This window comes from Eulemur rufifrons, chromosome 10, assembly GCF_041146395.1.
Source record: "Eulemur rufifrons isolate Redbay chromosome 10, OSU_ERuf_1, whole genome shotgun sequence".
NCBI classification, from domain to species: Eukaryota; Metazoa; Chordata; class Mammalia; order Primates; family Lemuridae; genus Eulemur; species Eulemur rufifrons.
This window is the reverse complement of record NC_090992.1, coordinates 1,490,547-1,503,061: the sequence shown is the minus strand read 5'-3', so window position 1 is coordinate 1,503,061 and position 12,515 is coordinate 1,490,547. Positions and strand designations below refer to the sequence as shown.

General features: G+C 49.9%; 1 protein-coding gene across 1 annotated transcript; it reads right to left on the bottom strand.

The window, feature by feature from the left end:
- Window positions 1-264: 264 nt before the first annotated feature.
- SOWAHA (sosondowah ankyrin repeat domain family member A) lies at window positions 265-2,504 on the bottom strand. Its single transcript, XM_069484042.1, has one exon. It carries the CDS (start codon window positions 2,502-2,504, stop codon window positions 804-806), a length of 1,701 nt encoding a protein of 566 aa, XP_069340143.1. The 3' UTR covers window positions 265-803.
- Window positions 2,505-12,515: the final 10,011 nt, after the last annotated feature.

Genomic DNA, 12,515 nt, shown 5'->3' with positions numbered 1-12,515 from the left:
CGAAGACAACCACAAATTTAAAATATTTGCCAAAATGTTTCTTTTCTCTTTGTCACCTTTACTCCCAAGACGCACTTGTTTCCAAATATTTAGCATTCACAGTACAACTTAAATTAATTACATTCATAATGGTCACGATAGTTATTCTGCGTTCAAGACTCTCTAGAATCTTGATTACCTAAAATGAGGTAGATAAACTTTTAAGTTTGTTGGTTGGGACTAATTTCCTTTAGATCTTGATAATCTATTTTTTAAATAGAATTCCAAAATATTTAGCAAAAAATTGACAATGAGCATTTTGCCTAAGAGTGGAAAAATATAATTTCAAAAGGTTATTATGAAAGTTGCTTTACCTCATTTCAATTTAAAAACAGAATAAAAGCATCAAATTACAAGACCACCACATTATTTTAAAGCTGACAATCTAACACCTTCCAACATTTAAAGAGACCCTTGCTCTAGTTCCGGCTTGGGGCCGCGTGATACCAAGGCATTCAGGGGCCAGACCAGCTGCTGCCCCTTAACCTTCAACCCTAAATTTCAAGTCTCCTCCAGAATTCAGGCCTGACTACTGGAGCTCTTCATAAGAGAAGATGCCAGATCTCAGTGAGATCTGGAGTCTCTGGAGACAGGTCAAGCTTTAGGCAGACTCTGGAGGCACAGGCCCATTTGGGTAAAACAGGCCGCAGTGGACAAAGCTGAAAGCAGCATGGGGCTGGCGGAGTCGGGCCCCAGCCTTGGGTAGGCTTAAACCGTAGGGGGAAGGTCCGGTTAGATCAACCAGGCCACGGCCCCGGGGACCGTCAGGTTGTGGGAGGCAGACTGGGCACTAGGCCAGCTGAAGGCCCCGGAGCAGGTCGACGGGAGACGTCGGAGAGGGCTGGCAGGCTACCGCGGATCTTTGTCTTTTTACGCGGAGCTATGGGCGAGGCGCTCAGGAACTTGCTGAAGGAGCTGGATTTCTTCAAGCCTCGGGCCAGGTCCTGCAGCATCATGTCGTCGGCCAGGACGCCCAGAAACGCACTCGTCGTGGAACTGAGGATGGTGGCGGCGACCTGCACGGGGCGCCGGGCTGCGAGACTGCCACTTCCACCGTCGGTCCCATCGGGCTCCGTGGTGCCTCGCACGCCCGGGTCGCCGAGTAGGCGGCGCAGCGCATAGGAGGAGCCAGGCCGCAGGTACTGGTAAGCGCGACGCCCGCTGTGGTCACGCACGTGCACCTGTGCCCCCAGGCGCACTACCAGCAGCACCGCGGCGTCCTCGTGGCCGTGCAGAGCCGCCAGGTGCAGCGGCGTGTAGCCGCCGTGCGAGCGCGCGTTCACGTCGACGGGCGCGCCCCCCCGCCGCGCGACCGCCACCAGCTGCAGCGCCATCTCGCGGTCGCCGCTCTTGGCGGCCCAATGCAGGGCCGTGAAGCCAGACATGAAGTCGCGCTTGGCCGCCAGGCCGTGGTCGCGCAGCAGCAGCCCGTGGAGTTGGTGGGTCCAGCGGCCGTTGGCCGCCCTCACCAGCCACTCGTGCTCGGACGGCTCCAGGGGCACCGCGGACGGCGGCGGCGCGGCGGGCGCCTCCTCGGCGTCCGGGCTCAGCAAACGCGGGCCGGCGCGCGACAGGCGCCTCAGGTGCGGGGAGCGGCCGGGGCCCGCGCTGAGCCCCAGGCCCGACTCCTCCACCGAGAGCCGCCTCAGCAGCAGCGGGGAGCTGCGCGGGCTCGGCTCTTCCGACAGCTGCCGCCGCAGGCCTTGCTCCTCGGCGCGGAGCCGCAGCGCGGCGGCGCCGGGCACGCAGCGCACGGGCAGCATGCTGGGCTTCGGCGGCGGCGCGCGCGGAGCGGGTGGCGGTGGCCCTTGCGCTGCCCCGGGCGCAGGGTCGGGGTCCGGCGGCTCTACCCGGAGTGAGACCGCCTCCGACGGTGCCCTGGACGGTGGGGCCGCGTCTGCCGAGAGCCCCTCTGCGGGCCGGGCTGGCGCCAAGCCTGGCGCTCGGGGGTCGGCGGGGCCCGCTGGCTGCGGGGCCGAGCCCAACAGCAGCTCCCCAGGGGGCTGGGTGGGTTCAGAGGCCGGAGCCCCGGGGGCGTCTTGTGGCTCTGGTGCCCGGGCCGGGTCCTCTGGTGGTTCCGCCGCCCGCTGTGCCGAGGCCAAGCATGGAGCTTTCGGGGCAGAGTCTTCCCCCGGTGAGACGGACGTGGTCTTCGGCAGCGAGCCCGGTACCTCGGGGGTGCAGGCGGGCAGGAGCGCGGGTCCCTCCCGGGGTCGTAGCTTCTTCCGCAGCACCACGAACTTGACGCCGTCGAGCTCCTTCACCACCGCCACGTCGTTGACGTACTGCTTGAAGCGGTCCCTGCGGGCGGCGCGGCCCCGCGGGTCGCCGGCATCCAGCAGCGGCGTGAAGCGGCTCAGCAGCTCGGCGCTGGGCACCTGGCCGCCCCGCTCCCGCAGGAAGCCCAGCACCGCGGCCTGGCTCACCCCGGCGGCCGCGGCGGCCGCGGCGGCAGCGAGCGCCATGGGCGGTCCCCGTCCCTCCCGCCGGTCCCCGGTTCGCGCGGGCTGGGACAGGCGACCTCTGCGTCGCCCCCAGGGCCGCGCGGGAGCGGAGGTTCAGAGAGTCACGTCAGCCTCGGCCGCGCTCACCTTGATCGCTGTCGCCGCGGCGGGACGGGCGTGTGCCCGGGGCTGCGTCTCGGTCACGCCCGGAGTCTGCGGGCAAAGGGCGCTGGGGGCCGCGGCGAGAGCCCCCCGCCCGCGCCCCGCCGGGCCCTCCGCCTTCGCAGTGGGCTCCTGCCGCTGTGTCGTGTCCAGGGGGCGCCGGGCTCCATCCCCCACGCGCGCTGCTCGCCGTACAGGTGACAGCTGCCGCGCGACGCGGAGGGAACGGGGAGCGGAAATCCCCCCGCCCGGCCTGGGAATTAAAGGCGCAGCGCGCTCGGCCGGTTGCTAGGTGGGCGTGTTCCCAGGGATGCGGCGACACCGCAGAGGGACGGATTTTCATTCCTTAATACCGCTCCAGTTTTCTCTTGCGTTTCATACCGGGGACGGAACAGATGCATGAAATTTACAGCAGAACAATTTGCTGTGCGTGGCAACGCTGGAGGCTTAGAGAGACGTTTTAAAAGCAGTTTTCCCAGGCCGGGCGCGGTGGCTCACGCCTGTAATCCTAGCACTCTGGGAGGCTGAGGCGGGTGGATCGCTGGAGGTCAGGAGTTCGAGACCAGCCTGAGCAAGAGCGAGACCCCGTCTCTACTAAAAATAGAAAGAAATTATATGGACAACTAAAATATATATATACAAAAATTAGCCGGGCATGGTGGCGCATGCCTGTAGTCCCAGCTACTCGGGAGGCTGAGGCAGTAGGATCACTTAAGCCCAGGAGTTTGAGGTTGCTGTGAGCTAGGCTGACGCCATGGCACTCACTCTAGCCTGGGCAACAGAGTGAGACTCTGTCTCAAAAAAAAAAAAAAAAAGCAGTTTTCCCATAAAATAATACCGTTTTGCGTAGAATTTTGGGAATAAAATCACTGGAGAACATAAAGAAGGAAAAAAATCACCTGAAAATTACTATTAACATTTTGAAATATTCCCCCCAAGTGTATATATGTTCACGCTTTAAAATAAAGCAACGTCAGAGTCATGCTATGTTTTTAAAACTTCATTTATTCCACAAATATTTATTGAACACCTAGTTTGTGCCAGGACCTTTTCAGGCTGCAGGGTATCAGTTAGCAATGCAGATTAGAAAGAAAGAAAAGCACAGCCTGACCTAGTGTAGCTAATATATCGGAGGAGAACAGAAGTGATATAAGTAATATGGTGAATTTGAAAATCATAATATGCTAGATAAATACTATGGAAAAAATAGAGCAGGGCAAAACAGATGGCAGAGAGGCTGCAATTGTGAACTGAGTGGTCAGGCCAGGACTCACTGTAAAGGTGACAATTAAACAAGGACTTGTAAGAGATCAGGGGGTTATGATGTAGATGGGGAGGAGTTTTAGCCCAGGGAACCGCTGGGGCAAAGGTGGAATTAGTTTCTTAATTTACAAACACAGTACTACAAATATATGACGAATGTCTAACCGGAGGCAGCATCTTGTGGTCAGGAAGGAAATGAACTCTGGGGTCAAGTGTCCACACCGGAATCCTGGCTCTTGCATAGGCAGGTGCCTTGACTTCTCTGTGCTTCAGTTTGCTTCTCTGTAAAGCCGGGATGAAAATCGTACTTACCAGCTCAGGTTGTTGTGAGGATTAAGTGAGAAAGATGAAACACTTAGAATAACGCTTGGCCTACAGTGATCATTCAAATTATTAGTAGTAGTATGGCCACTACTATTACTATACACTGAAAAGGAAAAGAACAGTAAAACGTGAAGGGTCCCCCTTTCCCCAATCCTTATCCCCAGAGGCAATTTCTGAGTCCAGCCCCGTCTCCTGGGTGCATACGATTTTAACTTTTCCCCTCACTTTATATTGTATTGTGAGCATCTCCCTCCAGTGACAATAACTATTCTTCAAAAATATATAATTTTTAATGATAGCATCAATTAAATGTAGTATGATACTTTGTTTTCTTATTCTCATTTGTCTATATTGTTTCTAGTTTTTAATTCTTATGAATGGTGCTGCTGTTGTATAAAACTTTATGCACCTTTCTGATTAACTCCTTAGGATAGAATCCTACAAGTAGAATGACTAGGTCAAAGGAAATTATTTGTAAGACTCTTGAAACTTACTGCTAAATTGTTTCCCAGAAAAGTGACAGCTCCACGAAAGTACCCCCGTCTTTCCCTCCCTGGCATTGAGTAGTATCTTTTAATTTGTTAATTCCAAACACAAAAAGTTGTGTCTCACTCTAATTTGCATTTATTTTATTGTAGCAAAGTTAAACTTTTTCCCTCTTCTGGATTTGTTCTTTTGTGAATTGCCTTTCCCCCATTACTCACTTATTCATGATTTTCTTGTTTATGTGTAGTTATTAACCCTTTATTATGTAGGTTATCTTTTCCCAGTTTGTGATTTGTCTTTTTATTTTCTGATGACTTTTTCATGTTTAGACAACTGTTTTTTTAAGTGTAAATAATGTATCCTTTTAGGAAGGTAAGTGCGAAATAAGAAGGTATATCTCCCATTTAAAGGAGAACTTTTAGGATCAACATACCCTGTAGTGTTAAGCAATCTACATCAGAATGATTGCAGTGCCCTTGGAAGAAGTCCTTGCATTTTTAACATATGATGATACTGTAATCAGTTATCATTTCTGGCTAAATATTAGTCCTTCTTTAAACCTGCCTCAAGTCCTATCCCTGAAAAGCCTTCTGCACCTGCCCCAGGTGTGTCATGCTCTGCACTTCTTCTATAATTTATATCAGCAAATATCTATTGAATATCTCTGGGTGCAAGGCAGTGAGCCAGGTGCTCTGGGAAGAAGATACAACTGGCATTTGAAGAGCTCACTGCTTAGTGGAGGAGAGAAAACATACAATTAATTATATGCATAGCCAAATGCAATGAATGCTCCAGGTGCTTACCAGAGGATTGATTCTAGGTCTAGGGGAAGCAGGGGGACCTGGGAAGCCTTCAAGACACAGGCTAGGAGAACAGGATAGGGGGAGGCTTAGAAGTGGGACTGTGAAGGCTGGATTCAGGGTAAATAATGTCTAGTGTGTTTGCAGTTAGGGTGTGTGCCAGGGATACGGAAGAAGATAATGTTGGAAAAGTAATCTGGGGTCATGGGTGGAGGGCCTAAAATGCTAGTTTGGACTTTATCCTGTTTGCAGTAGAATGTCATTGAAAGCTTGCTTTCTTCTTTTTAAAAAGTAGCTGTAATTATTTTCTGACTATAAAATTAATAATGATGTTTTTCTAGTTCTGTTTCCAAAATATAAAAAGAACATATCACATGTTAGAGAGCCACTCTTAATACTCTTTGGTTTATGCTGTGAGCAGTGTTTCTCTACACAGCCATAGATACATCCACAGCCGTCTGTACCGTCCTGTGCAGACGCGATTAGACCACACGTTGCTTCATAGCCCGTGCTCCTCAACTGGCTGCTGCAGCCAAGGCTGGCGTGGCAGGTGGGCAGAAGAGGGGCCCCTGGGAAGGTGATGGCAGGGTCCCTGTGGAAGACAGTGGAGATCCTCAAGCTAGGACAGTGGGATGGGTGCCAACGGTAGTTCAGAAGCAGAATTTGAATTGCTTTGTTTTCATTTTCGAAGTCACATTCCCTTTGTTGTGATTTTCATTTCAACAGCTCCCCCCACCCCCCCCTCTATATATATGCACACATTGGGTTTTTTTTCACTTTTTCTGGGCCCATTGCTGGGTCCCTTGAAAAATCATTTCCATGATCTCAGGTAGTGGAGCCTCAGTCAACCTTGGACTTTTGTTACTGCCCCTCTCTCCAAGGAGAGGGGGGAGAGGATGCCCCTGTTAAAGATCATTATTGATTGATATGGTTCAACTCATTTTGACTATGATCAATAAGCATAGATAGGATTAAATACTCATTGAACAGGAATTGCTGGTACAAGCGAAGTTTATTGACAGTGCTTAGTAGGCATCAGGCACTGAGCTATACAAAGAAACTTGCCCAAGGTCACAGTTAATAATTGGCTGAGCCCAAACTCGAACCCCAGGCCACCTGCCTGTGCTCGGTTATGATGCAAGGTTAGATCACCAATTATTTAAAATTAATGTTCTGAATGTTTAATAAAGTAGGGAAAAATTCTTCATGAAAATCTAACTTAAACCTTTATGCTTGTGCCTCTGAACATTCTCTGCTTTAGTATTTTAAGTGACAAGTTTGTAGTCTGAGCAAACATTAGAGTCAGGATGCCAATGACATCCAGTTCCCCAGGCTGCTTTTGAACTGTGCTGCCCAACTGCCAGGGAGGGCATCCAATCAATTCTTCCAATGACCCAGCAGTTTGCCTGCAAACGTTAGGAAAATCAAAGAGAAAATCTATATCTATAGCAAGGGTAAAATTCCATAGCATGTCTTGAACATGGAGAATGTAATGGGAAGGCTGTTCTTGTGTCAGGGTCTTAAATTTATTCAAAGGAGGTCAGGGCAGAAGCCCTCTGTAGTTTGTAAAGCCACATTATTAAATACATATAAAATTAAAAACTCTCCACAGTCATATTTTATATTACATTGCTTATTGCAACACCGACCACCCTCTGAACCCCATGCCCAGCTCCCACTGAGAGCCACAGTGGACGCTTTATGTTTGTGGCTGTCTTGTCCCCTGTCATGGCAGTGCAAATCAGCCCCTTCTGTTGGCTGAGTCTGAGGTGGCCTGCCACCTGTGCCCCCTGCTGTCTCCCCAATGTGTCGTCAACTGTAAGGAAGAGGACTGTCTCAGGCCCCAGCAGGCAGGAGCTCAGGGACGTGAGGGGGATGGGCTGCCCAGCAGTGGCTATGAGGGGACTGTGCCCAGACATCAAGCTTCTGCGCTCACAGCTTCCGGAGCCAATCACACTTTGTTCTTGCCTGCGGCCCGGGGGCAGCAGCTGAGGCCTTTCCCTTCTCTGCCTGCAGCTCGTTAAGCTCGGTCTTCTCTGAGGTCAAAGGGACTTCATTTCTAAATCTGCCAGATCATATGCTTCTGTTGTAAACCGAGTTTTTGTATCTGTGATTCATTTTCTAGGCTGCTTCTCGGATTCCTCAGACCGTTGTTTGGCTGCTAGGCAGGGAGCCAGCAGGCCTGGTCGGTGGAGACCAGGAAAGCTGGGTCGTGGCGAGGGGGTCTCCGGCAGTCGCTGCCCTTGCTGCCCTTCCTAAGCCCACTCTGCTCAGCCTCTCATCCTCATGTGTGGGTTTTGATTTAAAGGGTTCTATCTGCCTCCTCTCCTGCCCCGAGACATGTTTGGGCTCAGGTTTTCTCTCTCGTGGGTCGGTATGTGAGTTAGGAAAGGCCTAATAGGAGAGGCCTGCGAAGTGCTGTTCAAACCATTTCCTTATCTGTGACAAGGTCCCTGCTCGGTCAGAGTGGTTGAATCGGCACGTCAGGGCCAGACGTGGTTCCACGTGGTTACTCAGATGGGCTTAGAGATTACAGCACCGAATATTTGGAAAACTGAAACCCACCAAGAGCATTCAACCCTGTCCTGGCTTTAAAGATGGACGGGTAGAAATAGCTCAGTTATTTCCTAAACTCTCGTTGTACCAGTAGCCCATGTTTAACTTTCTCTCCATTTAGCAACTTGGTTAAAGGTAGAAAGAACCCTTGGACTTCAGCTTATCTAGCTTCTTAGCCAGTGATTCAAGAGCTCATTAACAGCTCGAAATAAAACAATTTGAAGGAAGTTGTAGGAAAAGACTGAAAGGTAGGTGTGATTGAGGCTCTCCTTTCTGGAGGGGACGGGTTTGGGGTAGGAGTCAAGCAGAGGTGGGCGGTGGACGGGACAGGACATGGCGGGGGAGGGGGGGCAGGACATGGTGGGGGTGGGGGGGCAGGACATGGCGGGGGAGGGGCAGGACATGGGGGGTGGGGCAGGACATGGGGGGGCAGGATATGGTGGGGGCACAGGCAGCCAAAGGTCTAGTTTCAGGTGGTCAGGAGATCTGTTCACGTGGCTCCTTGAGACTATTAGCTAAGTAAATATTGAACAATTTTATTAATAGTCCTCAGAGTAATAATTTGTAGCACTGAACAATGAGTAAGAACCAGGAAGATGAACTTGCCCTTTGAGGCTGTGTGGTCTGGGGAAGAAGTCATTAACAAGACAGGGTTTGCTTTTCTAACTAAGCATTAATGAAATGTTAACAGTGCTAAATGAAAACAGGGATGAATACAGGTCTCTTTTCAGATAAGTATTTTCAAATGGCTCAAGCTCCCAGGAATAAGATTCTGTGTCCTCGTCAGTTGGGGTATAGTTCTAAATATTCAATAAATATTGACAGTGATGAAATGGCAACAATTTGTCCCATAGTAGTGACTTTGGCTTTTTTAGAATCGGATCAGAAGGTACTGTTTATATACCTTAGGTTCACTAACTCCTTTTTTTTTTTTTTTTTTTTTGTATTTTTCTTGTGTGAGCTTTTGTTTTTTTTTTTTTCTTTTTTTTTTTTTTATTTAATTTTACAGAATCAAAGAGTCTAACAGTATATCTTGTTAGATACAGTATGTCCTCATAATGTATACATTATTTCTTGTACAATGATATGAAATAATATGGGAAATATTCATGATAAATTATTAAGTGAACAGTGCAAGTTAAAAACAATAGTTTCATATTTTTTTCCCCACCCCCCCTTTCCTTTCCCGAGTCAGCAACTAACTCTTGATAATGATGAAACAGTAACAATGTGTCACAGGGCAGTGACTCCCATCACTGTGGAAGGCAGCCACGCTCACCCCACGGCCAACACCACCCTCATCATGTGGCTTTTTCCTCTTCAGAGTGGAGTCGGAGGTTACTTTCTACACACCTGACTTTCGTCCTGAGGTGAGTCCGTAAACAACTTGGATGTGTTACGGTGGGTTCGTGTGGTCCGAGCCCCATCAGTTTAGGAGCTAGGGGTGGGGCCATGAACAGGGATGCCTTTCTGGAACTGTTCTCAACATAAATTTCTGGTTCCCTTCCCAGACGTTGGTCGAATGGAAGTGAGCGTAGCAGAGTTGGTGGCACAAACATCCACACTAGCCCTTAGGCAAGGGAGGATTCTCCCTAGAGCCTTCAGAGGGAGTGAGACCCTGCTGACACCTTGATTTTGGACCTGTGGACTCCAGAACTGGAAGAGAATACATTGCTGGCGTTTTAAGCTACCCACTTTGCAGTAATGTATCATGGCAGCTGCAAGGTTTCAATTCCAGATAGAACAGCTGGAGCAAGAGCAAGGCACGAAACGACACAGATGCTACTGAGGCCTCAGCGAGAGGACAGGGGCTGCTCCCCCATCCTGTCTCTAAAGCACAAACTCTCGAGGGTCTGTCTCCTCTGGAAAGAGGATGGAGGCTGCGTCTGGCTATTCAGGGGTGGCACTGTGTTTTTTCCTCTCTTCTTCCTTCTCCAATCTTTCTCTTCATTAGCAATGATGATAGAATTTCCTGGGCAAAATAATCCTTTCTTTTTTCACTGGAAAATTTTGGCAAAATGTCACAATGTTCTAGTGTCCTAAGAGCTCAACTGGGCCTTAGAAACTTTCCAGGGGAGAGACAATAAGACCACAGTCTGCACAGAGCCTTCTGTGTGGCTGTGACAGCAGGGACACAAACAATCACGTTAATGTTGTTCGTTAGCGTTGGGCTTTGCTGCTGCTGCTTCTTCGTGGCAGTTTTTCACTATTCAGCCTAAATTTTTAAAGAACGTTGTGTCTCCAGTAAGAGAGACTGTTTCTATCTCAAAGTTACCAATCCTGTTTTGTGTTTGTTACTTTACATGCAGAAGGTGTAGTGCGTGGAATGGTGGCCCCCCCCAAAAGATATATCGATATTCCAGAACCTGTTAAAAGATGGGACCTTATTTGGAAAAAAGATCTCTGCAGATGTAATTAAATTAAGGATCTCAACATGAAAACATCCTGGATTATTCAGGTGGGCTCTAAATCCCATGACAAATGTCCCTATAAACGACAGAAGAGAAGACACAGTGGGAAAAAAGGAGGACTTTGATAGCACAGTAAGTGACTATAGTCAACAATAAGTTATCATACACTTTAAAATAACTAAAAGAGTGGAGGTGGAATGTTCCTAACACAAAGAAATTACAAATGCTTGAGGAGATGGATACCCCAACCACTCTGATTTGATTAATACACATTGTACACCTGCATCAAAACATCACATGCAGGCCGGGCGCGGTGGCTCACGCCTGTAATCCCAGCAGTCTGGGAGGCTGAGGCGGGCGGATTGTTTGAGCTCAGAAGTTCGAGACCAGCCTGAGCAAGAGCGAGACCTTGTCTCTACTAAAAACAGAAAGAAATTATATGGACAGCTAAATATATATATAGAAAAATTAGCCGGGCATGGTGGCGCATGCCTGTAGTCCCAGCTACTCGGGAGGCTGAGGCAGAAGGATTGCTTGAGCCCATGAGCTAGGCTGACGCCACGGCACTGTAGCCTGGGCAACAGAGTGAGACATGGTCTCAAAAAACAAACACACATACACATCACATGAACTCTATAAATATATACAACTATTCTGTACCCAAAATAATTAAAAATTCAAAAATGTAAAAAAATAAATAAAATCTTAAAAAAGGAAAAAAAGAGAAAAGGAGAAGGCCATATGAAGATAGAGGCCGAGACTGGAGCGATGCCTCCCAGGAAGCCCACGAGGCGAGGAAGGATTCTCCCCTGGGGCCTTCAGAGGGAGGCGACCCTGCTGACACCTTGACTTTGGACTTCTGTCTCCAGAACTGTAAGAGAATACATTTCTATTGTTGTAAGCTACCCTGTTTGTGGCACTTTCTTCAGCAGCTACAGGAGACTTACACAGAAGGTTAGAAGGAAATGGTGGGTTTATTCAAATCTTGCTGGGGTGGGAGATTCCATCCTGAAATCTGAGCGGCATTTCCCAGGCCCCTGGAACTCAGAGGGCCCAAGGCTGTGAAGAGATCTGGCCTAGGCGTGTCTCGGCTAAAAGCCATGGCTTTGTCCGCATGTTGAAGAGTCATGATGTGTGGATCAAATTTTGAGAGCAAAAATTCCCCTACAGCAGAAAGTTACCCGGACCCCAAGGCAGGCCGGCAGTGGCATCTTACAGCCCTTGAGAGGGTGTTTCTTGTTAGTTCATTTGGTAAACGCCTGGTCCCTGCCTCTCCTTCTACTCACGACACACTTTCACTTTCCCAGCACCCCCCCAACCCCCGTACTGCCCGCATCTTTCTGGAATCATCTGCAATGCGGCATTCCAGGAAGTCATCACCAAGCTGATAGAGTTGACAAGCAAGATGAACCATCTTCAGACTTCCAGTCTCAGAGCTAAACACACAAAGGATAACGGGTGACAATTCCTGTCTTCTGTAAGACCGTCACCTGGTGCAGAAGACAGACGTATAAACAGAGGTCTACGGGAGCACGTGCTCCGGGCGAGGCAGGGGTCTCTCGGCCAGCCGGGGCACCAGAGCTTCCTGAGAAGACCAGAACTTGAGGTGAGGCCAGGAGCTCCGCAGGCTGAGAAGGGAGAAGCCTTCCTGGGAGAGGCGTCAGCGTGAGCAAAGGCATAGGGTGTGTTTGTGCAGCAGCAAGCAGTTCCGGGTGACAGAGGACAGGGGCGAGGGTGGGTGTGAGTGAGAAACAGGCTGGGGAGGGTGTTCGTGTCAGACCATTAAAGGCCTCACATGTCCTCAGTGACTCAAACTGAATGTGTCCAGCAGAACTAGTCGTCTTCCTCCCCAACCTTCCTGCCCCTCCCCCAGGGCTCTCCAGCTCGTAAAAGGGACCATCACCGGCCCAGCTGGCAGAGACCTGGGCATCCAGCATGATTCTTCTTCACCCTCTTTATTACTTCCGGAATCCATCCTGCTCTCTCCATTCTCATGCCCGGACACTGTCAGCCCCTGCCCGACATCTGCC